Source organism: Lygodium microphyllum, chromosome 2 (genome assembly GCF_053477565.2).
Source record: "Lygodium microphyllum isolate KBCC chromosome 2, Lygodium_microphyllum_v1.1.10, whole genome shotgun sequence".
NCBI lineage: Eukaryota > Viridiplantae > Streptophyta > Polypodiopsida > Schizaeales > Lygodiaceae > Lygodium > Lygodium microphyllum.
Window position 1 is genome coordinate 155,602,056 of NC_141136.1, and position 17,292 is coordinate 155,619,347.

Sequence of the window (17,292 nt, forward strand, 5' to 3'; positions counted from 1 at the left end):
TTGTGAAGCACTGGCCTAAAATATAAACATTATCGAAACCACGTGTACAAAGGTTTAACCTAAATAAACCCTCTAAATAGAACCTCTCTATCTATTACCTAAATCACATATATCGCCATGGGTGTACGACCTCACTCTTGCTTGCTCTCCTTCCCCCCCCACACCCACACCCACACCTTAAAAACCCCCTCTCTCTCATGTTTAATCACTCCTCTCTTCTCCCTCCCCTTTTTAATTTCCCCCCTCCCCTCTCCCTCATGTGTAGGCTCTCTCTCTCTCTCTCTCTCTCTCTCTCTCAAGGTTGGTCTCTCTTGGACTCCACCACCAATTGTTCTTACAAATGATCACTTAGTAATGTTGAGTAGTTTGTAATAACCAAGAGGATGTATGGTATGATTTTATATGCGAGCCATAGAACCAAAATATGATACCTTTGTGTGAATGCTCTTGCCGCATGAAGCATGCCTTAGGGCGTGAAATGCCCTAACTATTACTAACACTAGTGCGAAGCACTGGCCTAAATCTAGTGCAAAGCATTAGCAAAATCTAGGTGCAAAGTGCCTAGTACACCATTAAAGAGGCTTCCTAATACGCCACTTGGTGGTATTGAAGAAAAGAGCTCATTACTCTTCCCCCTCTATTACTATCTATGAGAAATGACAACATAAAGTGACAAATAAGAAGAGAATATTTAAAATGTTTGATGGGCCCATGCAATTGATCTCTATAATCCCTTGGTAATTTTTTGAGCCATGAAACATGAATTATAGCAGGTCCTATTATTGTATTTGCATCCAAACTACGCTCCAAACTAAAATACCAAAAAGTACTAAACCAAAAGGCACCGAGAGCATAAAATAACCAACTATGGACACATTTGGCAAAATATATTTGTGATGTCTAAATCCAGGATGGATCAGCCTTTGACAGTAGTAAAAGTTTGAAGTAATTCTGGAAGGCATTTCTGCACTGCAACCTTGAGACTTGGTTTTTCCTCAACAAACATTTCACTAGATATAGAGTCATATTCTTGAGTTTTTTGCTTGACCACTATCAAAGTGGCTGAATGTGGCACCTGCATATTTCCACAAGCATATTACAGATGCCATCCAAACAACATGAGCTTGAAAGGCTAGATATTAAAGCTGGATGTGAAACTCACCCGAGGAAACCAGAACCCGACCATCTCCTTGGAGTTACAGTTAAGTGCACTTGAATCCCTTGTCTCATGACAATAACAGGTACTGCATTGCCTTCATTCATCTGGCCCTCACTTGCAAGCCTTGGCAGAAGATGATCTCCACCTTCCACACTTCCAAATTTGAGAAGCTGATCTCCGAACATGAGGCCATCAAGTGCTGCAGGTGACCCTTCTTGGATCTCATCAAAAACAGCAAAAGGTATTGCAGGATGAGAACCCTCACCAAGGTTTGAGTGCTCCAAGGAGAGAGTATGTATGGCAGGGTTGGAGTATTCAGCTCTATGAACAGGACTCATTCTCTGATGTGTTGATTCTTCCACCTCAGCTAGCAAGTATATATAAAGATAATAGATTCCCTTCAGGATGCTTAAGTGGATACAAAACTAAACAACATTCCCCATATGTTTCAGCAACTCTGGCTATAAGTTGTACCTGTTCTTTTCTGTGGCAGGATCATCCCAACACTGCCAGAATGCAAAATCTGAATATTCTTTTCTATTTTGTTTGTTATGTCCTCGTGGTTCGATCGTAGAACTGCAGGATGAATGTAACACCAAGAGTCATAGAGCTGATTCTTTACCATAGAAGGCTCTAGTACTACAGGTTAAAAAAGGTGTAAAACTGCTGTGCATGCAAAAATAATCTCTCTTTTGATACAACACACCAGGCCTGATAGTCGAAAAGAAACACAGAAAGAATTCTTCTGTCCAGAGATTTTTTACAAGAGGAGTGTACCAAAACACCAAGCAAGATTCTCCCCTACAAAGGAAAAACAAGAGAAACCCACAGAGATGTTCAAGAAATGCTTTAAAAACACATACAACAAGAAAGCAACCAGGCAAGAGAAAAATATTTAAGACCTGTTAGAAAAATCTTTGGCCAGCTATTTTGTTTCTATCCTTGAGCTCTCAATGTGCAACTTGGCATTAGGGCCAAAAATGTTTCAAAAAAGGCACTTGTAAGAAAAAGATTAAGTTGTTAATTAGTTGAGATTTTAGAAGAATGAAATCGCTAAATTTGGTTGCTCAAATGTGATTAATGAGAGAATATTTGGTTCATTGAAGGGGTCAACCATTAATTGTCCTCATATTTTAATTCATGTTAGGGTCACCTTTTCGACCATTTTTGTCTTGAAACTTGGGAGATTTTGTATTTTTGAGATATATGCACCAAAATTGCGTTTGTTTGCTCTTGCATCTTCTTTTCACACACCACTCTTTCGTCATTCTCTTTCACTATTCTCTTCTTTGCACTCACTTTCTTATTACTGTGAGATTCATTTGTGGTTGTTTTGCTAAAATATGTAGCAATACCTCTTCAAGTAATACAGATATAAGCACATGCAAGTACAAACTTACTATTCAACTAGATCCAATTTATACATCTTGGAGAAGTATATCTCATTGAGTACTAACAAATGAGATGGATGTTAATAATTTGCGAATACAAGAAAAGAAGTATATAGATTTGTAGGTGGATGGAAATATTTATTGCAAGGATCCTTCTATAGGTAAATCTTCTCATGTTTTTAATATTTATGACTATGTAAGATATATTGGAGAAGGTTATAATGGGATGCTTGGCTATTGTACAAGGTTATGCTCTACATCTTGCACATACATGGTTGAAATGCACGAAATGAAAAAAAACATAATTAATTGGACAAACAAACATTTTCGAGCTAATAGATAAGATTGACATTTTGAAAAAGATTAATAAGTCATTACAGCACAAGCTAGAACACTTGAAGGAAACTCCAATAGGATTTAGAAAGAAGAAGGGACCATTAAAAAACATAACTAGCTCATGTGAGAGAGTAAAGAAAAGAAGACTAAATCTTGCAAAGAAATATGTCTCTAACATATTGAGTATTAATATCCGAGAGAGTGAGGAGAGAATCAATGTTTTAATAGAGACCATGAATAAGAAAGATATTTTAAGGATTCTCAAGCCACCTTAGAATGTGGATTTGAGAGGCCCAACTCTCAAAGAATTGGTAAAGGACTTAAAGTACACAGTAAAACCAAACGAAATTATAGAGACATGTAATATTGTGGGTATTAGTAAAAAATGTTATTGTGCTATCTCTACATTATGGTTTAAAAACTTTAAATGTAATAGAATAAGTGCATTTGGGTGGCCTTGGACCCTTGCAGTAGCGATTGCAAAACTGCTCGCTATGAATTGTAAGATTTCATACGTTTTTTGGGAATACATTCATATTGAAGGGACACCATATGAAAAGTGAAAAAGAAAATCTATTTTTGAATACAATGTGTTAAACAATAAATGGATTGATCTAAAAAGAGTGCAAATTGCCATAGTTTACATGTATAGACTCACAATAGAGGAATATTATGGTATTTTGAAGTTTGCCTTGAAGTCAGATGAAGCATAGATTCAAAAAGGACAGAAGATGAAAAGAGTTAGCATTTGCATAATGAATAGGATCAAGCACCAATGCATAAGTTCCAATTTGAGATGGAGATTTGGTGGATTGGTGTAGCTCAGGTACCAATTGAGAATCATCAAACATTGAAACGGTTATTCACTCATACAGGTATTCCAAATATTATTTAGTCTCAAAGTGAAGAAGAAATATTAGTGGTTGATGGGATTGGTAATTTTAATATGGAATGACATATGAGCGTCAACTTAAAAACTATCAAATGTATACTTGGAATATGTAATGGGATAAATGTAAAATATCCTTGTGTTTATTGCATGGAAAGTGTTGGGTCTAAAGATTGGATTAACTTACGCTCTGTAAGAAGAGCCTCAATTAGAGACTTTAGATTTAAGTAAATTTAAAAACATAGAAGACATGGAATCCCATTCTTTCAATTTCTCTTAGAAATGTTCATATTTGTACTTTGCATACACAGATTAGAATATTTGACAAATTTCTCAAGTTGCATCTCGGCTATGTATACTTGATTAAGCCCTTGTCTTTATCAGATGAGTGTATTGACAAATCTGAGGTATTACTTTGGAAAATGTGTTTTCATGGAGGTCAACTTCACTTAAGAAAAGATCCAACACTTCCAAGAAAAACAAGAGATATCTTGACTGACGGCTCAAAAGCTAGATGCTTTTTAGGAAACCATACATGAAAATAGGTGAGCATTACTTGGGAGTATTGAAGAGAGTTGTGTGGGATAACGATAATCGTTGTAAGCATACTACCACTTGCATTTCTAAGGATGGAGGTTTGGAGACACCTCAATGTCTTTCTAAAGCTTCTTAAGCAACAAAAGACAACATATATATATTCAAAAGAGTTCAAATGTTCGATTATAAATCTTGTTCAAACAATAAAGGAGACATAAGGAGAAAATGATATCATGTTTTATTTGGTAAGAGAGAATATTTAATCCAAGTTTTCTTTGATACAAATTTCAATGGTATAAAATGATTGCTATTCTCTTGTATTTGTAGCATATCCTTCATATCTATGGACCTTACTTTGTAGAGGAGCAAGGTCTCCTAGCAACTTATAGTAACTAAGGCATGAAAAAATATCACTATTAAGTACATACAAGTTTTTATTGAAGCATAAGACATGGAGGAGGAGTTACGAAAATCAATGCTTTTCAGGAGCTATTCAATTGGTTTTTTTTATGATGGCTTCAAAGAATGAATATTAAAGATGACAATGAAGCTTGAGAATTCGTAGTATTTTTCAAGATAGAAAAGTACAAAGCTAGCTCTCAAGAGCTTTTACATCTTCCTCCTCCTCAAGGATCTTTCCTCTATAACGTAGACATTTTCTTCTCTTGTAGCCAACTATGGATTTTATATTAGTTTAATTTGTTGTCAAAGTATAAGATGAGAGGGTCAAAAAGTTATCTTACTTTAGAAGTAGAGAAACCAAGACCGTAACCAAAAACCCTAATTGCTATTGACCTTGTGCGTACTATACTGTAACCTAGAGAAACCAAGTAGCCTTGTAAGTGCCTTAATATATAGTAAAGGCCATGTTGCTTCCTCTAAGAAGATGTTATGGAATACTCATAAAACATGAGGCCTAGTGTAACATCTTTCAATGAACTACCATCAGCTCTCAACCCTTTCCCCCGTTCCAAGAAGTTATCAAAATCTTCAATCTCCAATTGTAAAAAAGACGAATATCAAATGAAAGTCAAAATTAAATATCTTAATGTATCTTACAAAATCAAAGATAATAGTACCAAGTGGTTTTCATCATGCTCTACCTTAGTTGAATTCCATACATTAATTGATGATGATATCTCATTGGTATCTTGCAATTCTTTAATATACTCTGGCTACTCTCTTCCAAAATTAAAAATTCCAAGTCGGTCTTAAAGGCGGTTAAACTCCTCGTTAGTAATCTCCAACTCTTTCTCAACATCCTTTCCCTTGTTGAAATAAAGAGAAAGGGCATCATAAACTTGTCATTTGCAATTTCATTGTCCAATTTTAAGTAACTCTTCATTTGATTTATTTTTGATATCAACTATGCCATTTGCAGCATCAGAAGGTTTTACAATGATCGTTAAATAATTATCCTCCTTGAGATTATAGAGCCTTTCGATGTTTGATAGTAGTATGTATTCCTTGGCCTTAATAGGAAAAGTTGGAAGAGAAGGAACAATATAGAAAGAAGAGGAGTTAGACATAATATCTACATTTGTATGGCTTTCTTCAATAATAGTCTTAGCTTTGAATTGGGCAACATCTAGTTTATCAACAATATATGCTTCTTGCTGAGGATCCAAACATTCCTCTACGTCCTTTTCATTTGCTACCTTATTCAAAAGGAAAAAGCTAGAAGATTTTGCTGCCTCCAATTATTGTTCATAAAATAAAATGGATATTTAACAAGAGTATATACGATGAATGTAAATACTTTTGATATAAGTCTACATTTTCTAGAATGACTAAAACAAAACACATCTATTGCACGAAACCTGTCGAGAGAATGAGCTCCACACTTTCTTGTGAATAGTGACTTCTTTGAAAGTGAGGTCCCAATAGCTATATGAACGTATTTCTTTGTATTCTTTTCAATCACAAGTAATGCTAGACTTTCAAACTTAGCAAACTTCTCCACAATTTTCTTTCGCAAGAACTCACCACATGGTTAATATCCCAATTAGGGTTGAAAACATCCTTTGCAATTGCATAGTAAGATAACTCTATGCCATTCAGAAGAAGAAATTCTAGGAGCCTTTTTGAGGGAGAAACCTTTGTGATTTGAGATAATCCAAGAATCCTCAATGGTGACTTATCTTTGCATGGAGATTTCTTAGGCATTTCCACACTTTTTGTTGAGCTAGGAGAAGAAGCAAAGGCAATTGCACGAGCAAAGGCAGCACAAACTCAACCCCTTAACCCTGAAGACAACCTTTTTCTTATCTTCTTTGGTATGCCTACATCTGGAGGGTCTTGAATATCTTTTGCATTAGACATCGCAGGGTCCACAATATGGCACCAGGAGAAGAACCTAACCACATGGAAAAGGTATCCTTGCTTTGTATCATACAATGTCAATACAATGCGAAAACATACTTACGCGCCTAATGAACTCTACTCCTCGCTTTGTATCGTCCTTCAAATAACAAGTGAAATGAAAAAGAACGTAAATAAGAAAGACCACTCGAAAATAGCTCAAAAATCCTAAGACAATTAAAATGCAAGATCTGATAAAAAAGCGTACGAAGGTCTTGCCACTTGTATTTATATAAAACCGAGGGGCCTTGCCACGTGGACGATTATAGCAAATCCTAGCTAATTATACAATTGCACGTGTCACGAGCCACACCAAGTATATAAGATAGACCTTAGCTTACATGGCCCACTTTAGTCATCTAGCAACGGCGTGCCCGATGAGTCATTCACAAAATGGCGCAAAAAGTCCTTCTATGGAGCTTCCTAACCTTGCCTATCATGCCATGGCTAGCCCCGATGAGTTAAACTACAAAATGGTGCAATTGTGTTTCTTCTGAAACTTCCAAACCGTTGCCCTTCACGCTTTATCAACCGAGGCCTGGTTTGTCATTCACAAAACGGGGCAAAGAGGAGTTTGTCTCCAGCTTCCCAACCTTCCCTCTCGCGATGTATCGGCTAGCTTCAGTGAGTTCCCAAAATGGCACGAAGAGGAGTCTGTCTCTAGCTTCCCAACCTTCTCTCTCGCACTGTATCGGCTAAAATAGCGCGAAGAGGAGTTCTATGGAGCTTGCCAACCTTCCCTTTGTGCCATATTGACCAGTGCAAGCTAAATGAGTAATCCATGATAGGATGTGACTATGGCTCCTTTAGAGCTTCTCGTTCGCTGTCTTGCGCTGTATCATCAACATGTTCTTTGCGCAGAGATGGATTGCTACTATTTAGCGAGTGTCAGCTCTTGCTTGCCTCTTTCTCCATGCTGCATCCGTAGTCGAATAGTTTTTGTTTGCTCTTCTTGCCATTTTCTATCAGGCATTGACGACAAGGACAAAGCAAATATCAAGGAAAGTTTATATAGAGAGCAAGGATAGTGGACAAGCGGTGAGGCCATTAGAGGTTTCACAGACTGTCCCTCGTGAGATCCCTCCTACTTCTATTTTTGCCCAGTCTTCTCCTATGCAATGAAAGCAATCAAGTGTAGAGACTGTGTCTTCTCCTCTTGCCCAAGGTAAGATCCATGTAGTTAGTGACCAATCCTACGATCTTGCTGGACAATCCTCTTCTCCAATTACCAAGGTTCCAATCTCCCTAGAGCATTTAATAAGCCAACTAATCAAGCTAGACCCTCTTCTACTCAAGGAAGTGAGCCTTCTAAGCCAAGGAGAAAAATAAGGTCTAGGTTTTACTATATGAAAAAATATTTTAGTGAGATAATGAAAGCCCAGACAGCTACATAGCATGTCATTTCTTACAGTGTTGAGATTACCTTGACTCATATATGTGGTGGATAAGGAAGTGGTGTATTGAGCTAATTTTGGCTAGGACAATCACACCGATCGATCTTGACTCCCCTCCACAGAAATCTTCAACTAAGGATAAGGGCAAGGGCAATGGCAAGTCATTTGCAAAGACTAGTAAAGCGAACTCAAAAAATGAAGGAATGCAAACACTTTCTCCTTTGAAGTTTCACTCTATCTCCTCTTAAGCCTGAAGATAAGAGAGTACTTGTCAAAGTAAAAAAATTTTAGCAACCAAAGAAAAAACCCCCTGTGAGGAGATGAGATCTTTGCAAAAAGTAATGAGAAAGTTACAATGCCAAAGAATGAGAAGGTACCAAAGACAGGACAAGATAAATAGATGCAACAGAAATCTGGAAGAATCTCCTTTATTGTTTTACATCCTTGTATATTTCCACTTCAATTTTGTAACTCCCGATTTAACGAAAAGCTTTTTATCCTATGTAAATGTAACAATTATTTTCATATTTATAGCTCAAAACTTACAATTGTGGGAGGCAAACAACTTATACGAGAGAAAGAGCGTTCAACTCTTTTTCCAATTGTTTTACCATTGACTTTAAACTTATATCTAGGGAATGTATTGTCTAGCAGCTCCAAGGTATCCCTTATATCCTTTAGACTCCAATTGAAAGTAACATTTACCTTCTTTTTTCTTCATATGCTATAACTTGCACCTTAAGTTTAAAAGGCATGTAATTTGTATCACAAGCCAAGGGAATCCAAATGCCGAATTTAAGTTTGTAAGTTTGTATCTCCTAATCGAAGCCCAAAGAAAGAGTTTGTCATACGATGTTGTAAAACAAAGACAAGGATTGCGAGCATACAATACACCTCATGGTATTGCTCTTATGGTCATACTCTCTAGATTTCCATAATGTTGTCTAGTTTCTATTTTATAAAATTTCTACTTAACCAAGATACCTTTGTCCTTTGTAAATATACTATTTTAAAGAACACCACAATAATATGTAAGGGTATAAACCATTATAGGCATACAAATACTCAATATGTCCATATATACCTGCTCTAGAGGAAACTGGATACTGTGCATAATATATAAAAAACCTTTCCTTACTAAGAATTGGGACCATACAATACATCTCATGGTATTACTCTTATGGTTATACTCTCTAAATTTTCAAAGTTTTCCTATAATGTTTTCTAGTTTTTCTTCTATTAAATTTCTACTTAACCAAGATACCTTTGTCCTTTGTAAATATGCTATTTTAAAGTACACCACAATGATATGTAAGGGTATAAACCATTATAGATATACAAATCCTCAATATGTCCATATGTACCTGTTCTAGAGGGAACCACATACTGTGTATAATATATAAAAAACCTTTCCTTACTAAAAGAATCTATAATCTGATCAACATAGATAATGTCTGCGAGCATCTTATGAATCGCATGAAAGTTCCACTTAAGCTTTCCACAGGTTGCCATTTAGTATTTGTTGACGGAAATATGTCTATAACCAAGAATTCATTATGAAAAAAATATTGCATATGTTATCAACTAAAGACTTACAATGTGTTTGCTAGGAAATACATTCATTTGGAGGCAAGTGCATATCCTTGGCCATGTAAACATGTTGCACTTTGACAAACTACGCTTCGAGCATAATTTTGAAACCAACGATATGTCCCTTTCAGTGATGTTTTATATCCTCTTGTTTTCTTATTTTTACCTTGTGAGAACCCTTGCAAGAGAACAACACAATAATCCAATTCTTTATACTAAAGGTTTTGGCTCTTAATTTCTGTTAGCTCCCTGACTATAGACGGTGCAAGAGTTTACTAAATGAGAAGGGCACCTTTTGGATACTATACACAGATTAAATTCGCAAAGAAAGAAGCTCAACAAGAAAGGCGAATGAACTAAAAAGGAATATTAATTAAGAAGACTAATGAAAATATATTGGGCGCTAAAAAGAATATTGAAAGCTCTCGATTTTAAAAAAAATTCATCATTAACTTCATAGCATCTTTATCACGTCCTTTGTCAAATTCTATAAGTAAATAAAGACTTCAAGACTACCAAAACATGTCAGACTTTGGAGATATTGGCTAAAAAGGAGGAGAGAATCACAAAGTCGACTCTAATATCTCAAAAAAAAAAGGAGATAAAATACCATATTCTTGTATATGTGACAAACTCTCTTTGGCCCTTTTCTTACTCCTGTAATTAATAAAAATGCATTTTTTGAAGCGTTGATGGCTCGATTGACAGTCCTCTTTTGAGACATGTGAGCTCTCATTAAATCTTAGAATACTATGAGGCTAATTAATCAATGAAAGTCCAACTAACTAAACCAAAGAGGAAAGCCCTTGGTCTTTTTTGCTATTAAGGATTTGAAGTACCATAGATAAGCTCCAATGGTTGGTTTAGTGTGGCAAGGACTGGGGACACCATACATGAGATCCATTTATTTCCATTAGACAAAAAGACTATATTTGAGTCTATATGGCTCATTAAGAAGCTAAATATCCCTGATACAAGAACTAATCTCTAAACAAGTCTTTGTAAGTTCAAAAGTAAGTTGTATCATAACACCTATTCCTCGTATGTAGCGTGTTTGTCTCTTTCGAACAACAAAACGGTGTTGGGGCTTGATTTACAACTGTTCTTCTTCTTTTCCCTTTTCTTTTTGTTTGGGGTGTTTTTTTCTCTCTTTGTTTGGTCTTTTTTTTGTGCGAGTGCCAAGGGAGAAGGGGGGGGGGAGGGGGGAGCATGTATGGGGGGATGTAGTATATACAACGTATTAAAATCAAGAAGTACTATAGCTGCCATGTTAAGGAATATTCTTGCATTGGCTAGCATTTCTAAAAAAGGATAATCTATTTGGTCCTTAACAAGAATCCATTCCAAGTTCTACGTATATAACATCACTTGAAATTCTTACACTATAAATGCTATGATCTTTTGAAAAGAAATGCCAAATTGTATGCTCCATTTCTACAGGTTTTGCTCAATTTTTCTTCCGCTCAACAATTTCTCTCGCACTTATTGTCACGAGGATGTGAAATTTTATTGCTTTACTTAGCGTTTGATTAAAAGTTAATCAAATGAGAAAATGTGACTTACACATGTGAGATGCACGTCAATTATTTTATGATGTGGGACCCACGACCCTAAGATATCAACTAGTGTTAAAGGCAACCAAATGCAAAAGTTGTAATAAGTTATGCTTGATTGGTACTAGGTGGTACCTGGTGTCAAATTTGGGCCTAGACCAATTTAATAGCCACTAAAGTTAGTGGTGATATTAAAGACTAGGCATTAATTAATTAATTAATTAATCAATGCGAGTCTTAAGGATACTTGGGAGACATGTTGACCTAGCAAATTTAATTATTCGCACGTGAAATTAAATTTCTTACCCCTAGAATAACTATTGGGATTAGAAGACTACGACTTGGTAAAACTTGCCCATATAAGTGGAAAAAACGTTTTTGGGGGCTAATGGAAGTCTATTCCAAACATTAAAAGAGAAAATGAGGCCATTGGAAAAATAGAGAGGTTAAACTATTATATAATATTAGAGACCTATCCAAAAGCTCGAAATAGGTGTTTGAAGGCCTACAACAACACATGATAGTCCTAGATGGGCCAAAATAGACAAGCGACAATAATTAGGATGGCGACATCCATTTTTGGCTCCCAGACTAAAGGCAACTATAAGTTGATGTCATATGGACGTGAAATTTTGAGATGCTTTAATCTTGCTCATAACATTTGATTAAGTTATTAATAAAATGTGCAAGGTTATTTAGCACTTGTAATTCACATGGCAGTTATTTCATGGTAACATGTCAAGGACCCCAAGGATACAATGGGTGTCAAAGGCAAAAGTTGTAATAAGTTATGCCAACTAGGCTTTGGGGGTTAGTTAGTATCAATTTTGACCCTAGGACAATTATTTGGCCAATAAGTGTTAATGGTGATACTAGGGACTAGCATTAATTAATTAATTAATGTCAATCTAAGGGTCAATAGAGGTTGGGGACCACTCTAAGTTGCAAATGGCCTAGCCAATTTAATTATGGATGGGCACATTTAATTTTGAGCAGGATCATAAAGACTGAAGTTAATTTTTAGGATTATTTGATATTCAAAATTAATTAAATAGTTGGATAATGCTGAAAAATGGGTTTAGAAGATTACCACTTTGGCAAAAATGCCAATGCAAATTGAGAAAACGTTTTTAGGGATTGAGTCTCAACCATTTAGTTAGTTTACACCTAGAGAGAGAAAGAGCGTTGCTGGTCCATTTTCTGATCAGAGAATAGTAATTTGCTGCAGAAGACATCCATCCGGGGGACCTCAATAGCTCAAGGACAGCAGGGAGTAACCTTCCAGGGGCTGGCAACAGCATTGCTGATCAGGTGACAACATTTTGGAGGTGCCTAACAATAGGTAACATTATTAAATGTACACCGGAGCACGCAGCAAATAGAATTTAGGGTTTTGCTCATAAAGAAAATCAGATTTCTCTCTCATCTTGACTTTCTCTTACCTTCTCCAACCTATTCTTAGGAGATCTTAGATATTTTGAGCAAATCTTAGTCAAATTTGGTGGATAGTAGAGAGATCTCTGCTATACACCCTAAATTTTTGCAGAAATTAGGGTGTGACAACCACCTTGGGACTTATGCCAATTGGTGAAGGCATCTACACTGATTGAGCACCTGAAATTTATGTAATAGTCAAGAAATTCAGATGGCAACCCATTCATTATAATTTGGGGTAACATTTGGCCAATTGGTCGTTCCATTTGTGCAAGTCTTGGGTGAAAGATCAAGGAGTAGCTGGCCCGAATTAATTGCTGATTGTTGCTACAACAAAGAAGCTTTTTGGAATAGAAAAGGAGATTGTGAATCTCAGCTTGTACTCATTTCATTAGCAATCAGCTTAAAGATGTACTGAAAGGGGCAGTAGTTTTGGGGCCAATAAGGTGTACAATGTCCGAGATTATTAAGACAATCTGTGCATTTCAAGTTATATTCATTTGTTGATTGCTGTAGTTAAGTGCTTAATCAAGGAATTACCACCCTTTCCATGAAGGAAGGCTAGTTTCATGATTCCATTGCTGGAATACCACTCAATCCCTTGATTTGGTGGGCCCAAGGCACCCGATTGCAAGCCAATGCTTTGTGCTAGTGCTAGTTTTTGCTCTCAGTTGAGAAATTACAGCAATATGTCTTTATATAGTGAGATGCAATCAAGTAGTAATGATGCTTCTCAGTAGGTGCACCGAAGATAGTGCCAAATCCTTCTTTTGAACCTTCCAAAGATGATAATGAAACAAAACAATTGGTATCTATAGGGAAAGGAATGCAAATGGAAGGCCATCATGGAAATGCCAATCCAATGGATTTTGGACAGCCGGGCATGTATGCTATGATGGGCTAGCCAGGATACTTTGGTAGAAGCATGATTTTTCATCCTATGATTGGACAAGGACCACATACGAGAATATATGGCACAACTCCCTATGGTATGCAGTAGCCAATGCATGGTGTGCAAGGCCCAATGTATTCGGGTATGGATGGAAATGTGCAAAATCCTATGTATGGCAGCATTGGTTTGATCCCTAAGGCACAAAGTAGTATGTTTAGTAATACATATGTACCCCAAAATGCTTATGGGGCTCAAGAACGAGTGTGGTCATGGAAATGCTCTATTTGGTGTTGGTTTTGATGTAAATTCAACAAATGTACCTTTTTGCAACAACTAATGTCTGACAACTTGACACCTAGGGGCAGCAAAAGACTATGATGAGGATGGAAAAGCAATGAAGTTTGAGTTCTTTAGTGGTGCACAAGATAGGATGAAAGCTTTGACTTTCATTTAGTAGTTTGATGCAGCCTATTTAAGAGGAAACTTCACCAAGTCCTCGAAGATTCAAAAGGCAACCACTTTCTTGAAAGGGAATGCATTGCAATGGTGGTACACTCTTTTAATGCAAGGTAGGGCACCGTCAACGTGGGTACAATTCAAGCAAATGTTTACAAGTTTAGGTCATAGGAGCAAGGTAGAGAACACTGTCACGAGGACGTGAAAATTTGATGATTTGCTTATGTTTAATTGACATTTGATTAAAGGATTAATTAAATGTGCAATTAAAAGATGCACATGTGTTGCACATGTAGGTGCAAGCTACTTTTTCACAGTTAAAGGCCCAAGGACCCTATGAAAAAGATGGGTGTCAAAGGCAAAAGTTGTAACAAGTTACACTTATTAGATTCTAGGTGAATTTTGGTGTCAGTTTGCCCCTAAGACCATTAATTGGCCATTAAGTATTAGTGGTGACACTAGGGACTAGGCATTAATTAATGGATTAATGCTTGTCCAAGGGTCAATTAATGCATGGGACCACTTTGGGTTGCAAATGGCCTAGCCAATTAATTTTGGATGGGTAAGGTCAATTTTCTGGGCATGGATCAATGGCTGAATTAATTTTCAGAATTGATTAATTCTGAAAATTAATTAAATGGCTGGAAATTGCTGAAAATGGATTAAGAAAGCTGCCACTTGGCAAAACTTTCCCATGCAAGTGGGGGAAAGGTTAAATAGGGCTGAAGGGAGAGGGAAATCTCGTTTTTTCATTTTGGAGCTGTTGGACTGTTGCTGCCAGCTTTTGGGGCCATTTCCCAGCCATTGGAGACCATTTTGGTGATGGAGATTGCATATTCTTGACCTTGGGAAGCTGGCAATTGCTGCTGATGCACTTTCTCGTGAAGATCACAGTCTCTGATACTCCTATTGTTGTTGGTGCATCTGTTTGGGGCTGGTACAGCCGGGCAGCAGCTGATTTTGATCAGTTCTTCGCGACGGATCTCAAAATTTTCTCTCTTTACAGCATTCTCTCATCTCCTTCAGCCTATGCTCAGCCATTCTCAGCCATTCTCAGCCATTTGGAGGAGATTTCAGCCATTTTTGGTGGGCTGATCTGTAATTTCTGCAGTAAACCCTAATTTATAGCAGAAATTAGGGTTTAGCAACCACCTTGGGATCCGTGCCAGAGATTGAAGGCTCAAGGGACTGAAATCAGCAGCTGATAATTGAAGATTATCAAAGGATTTCAAGAGCTAGCCCATTCCAAATTGATTCGGGGCAGCATTTGGCCAGCCAAGGATCGAATTGGAGAAGAAGTCCTGGGTGAATCAAGGGGCAAATGACCCAAAAGGCTTACTGGTCATTTATGACAATAAGAGCAATTGGTTAGCAGGAGAAGATTGAAGAATCTCGAGTTGTACTCCTTCCAATTGAATGAAAGCTAAAGAAATACCGCAAGGGGCGCCAATTTTGGGGCCAACAGGGTGTCTACTATCCAAGAATGTTATGGTAAAGTGTGTATTTCATTTTATATGCATTTATTTATTGCTGTAATTAACTTCTAAATCAGGTTATCACCACCCATTCCAAGAAGGAAGGCTGGTTTCAGAACACACTAGCGAGGGAGCCCACAGAAGACTTACCACAACTAGGACCAAATGTTGTTAGCCCCTAGTGTTTGGTGAATCAATGGGATGTAGATCAAGGTAGGTCACAAGAGCAAGATAGCGAATACATTGGCAAGGGAGCCCACATAAGATTTGCCACAACTAGAACCAAAGGTTGTTACCCACATGATCAAAAGTACATTCAAGTCTTCAACCCTACAAGTACCTAATGAAGCACCTTAAGAGACACAAGAGATGGATAAGCTAGGATAATTCAAAATACCCACTAAGAATCTCAAATTTATTTGAAAATCAGCCTTTAAAGAGGCCAAAACAACAAAGAAAAGGCTTAAAACATTGGCACAATGTGGGGAATTGATGGCTGCAAACAAATGTTTTATTTGTGAGTAGGAGGGTCACATTGCAAGGGACCTTTCCAATAGACAGCAATCTGAAAAATCAGAAAATAAAAAAATCACAGAGATTGTAAAGGAAAGAGCCTAAAACATCAATGGGATTGGTGTTTGATGTTGTTATTGTTCAGCCCAATGATGATGCTACTTATTCTTGTGCAGAGCATGGGGCAAATTTAGGGATCAACATGTATTGATTTTCTTTGATATGGTGCATGAGCCAACTTCATCTCTGTAGACAAGGCAGCTCGTCTAGGTATCACAAAGGATGAGATGGGATCCATGGGGAAAGTTGGAATGGAATGTAAAGGCCATGTAGAGCCCATCACACTGCTCATTGAAAAGCTTCGGTTGCATATACAAGGATATGTGGACAGTGAAAAGTTCTTCATTGCTCCACTTGAGGGTTGTGATGTATTGCTTAGTACACTACGGTGTCACCGTATGCATGCAATGATTGATTCTCATGCAAAAAAGATCACTATTCAGTATAACGAAAATGCACTTACACTTATGTAAAGTTGAAAGGTGAATCTGTCCCTGTTGTATGTACAACTGCCATTTCTAAAGTAATGAAAAATCATCTTTCAACGTACTTGGTTTTTTGCTAAGGATAAAGATAATAGTGAGAATGTTGGGAACATGTCTAAGTTAGAGAAGAATCGCATATCATTTCTTAAAATGTATGTTGATTGCTTCTCTTAGTCATTTCTAAGGCAACTACTGCATGGAAGGCTAGAAGATCATGGCATAGATCTTATCCTTGTAAGTAAGCCACCTAATAAGCCGCCCTACAGAGTTAGTGCAACCCACCAGGAGGAGATTATGAGTGAGGTGAATGAGCTGTTAGAAAAAGAGCTAATTCAGCCTAGCTAATCTCCTTTTAGTTTTCCAATGCTTTTGGTGCAAAATGTTAGAGCCTGTCAAATCAAGACTGAGTGAGCTGAAGGTGAAAGTGTCAGATATTGCACAGAGAGCAGAGAGTAGAGAGCAATAGAGAGGAGTGTAAGCATGACATGATGGATATATGGTACAATAACGAATGTATCACTTTTTAGGTTTAGATAGTATATATAAAGTACAAGAGTATAAGGGTGCGCTCATACTCGAACATTGAAGAAAGGCATTGTAAGCCTTTATTTCCAATAACCTCCCACCTAAAGGCAACGTGCCTGATGGAAGAGAAAAGAATTAACTAAGTCTATATATGTATAAAGCTGAAATACACATATACTATCCAACCCCCATCATCTGGCGGCAATTAGAAAACCACTCTATTGGAAGACCCTTCGTCAGAA

The 17,292-nt window shown here is 37.1% G+C and overlaps 1 protein-coding gene across 3 annotated transcripts in view; it reads right to left on the bottom strand.

The window, feature by feature from the left end:
* Positions 1-678: 678 nt before the first annotated feature.
* LOC148040508 (26S proteasome regulatory subunit) overlaps positions 679-17,292 on the bottom strand; it is a 99,402-nt gene continuing 82,788 nt past the window's right edge. Inside the window, exons 3-5 of one of the 3 annotated variants that reach the window (XM_087700066.1) lie at positions 1,634-1,798; positions 1,163-1,370; positions 679-1,075 (exon numbers count right to left, since the gene is read on the bottom strand). In XM_087700066.1, coding sequence (XP_087556192.1) covers positions 1,054-1,075; positions 1,163-1,370; positions 1,634-1,798 — 395 coding nt within the window. In that variant the 3' untranslated portion in view covers positions 679-1,053. Of the gene's footprint in view, positions 1,076-1,162; positions 1,527-1,633; positions 1,799-17,292 lie in introns of all 3 variants that reach the window. The other 2 variants (XM_087700047.1, XM_087700056.1) reach the window with 2 other exon arrangements.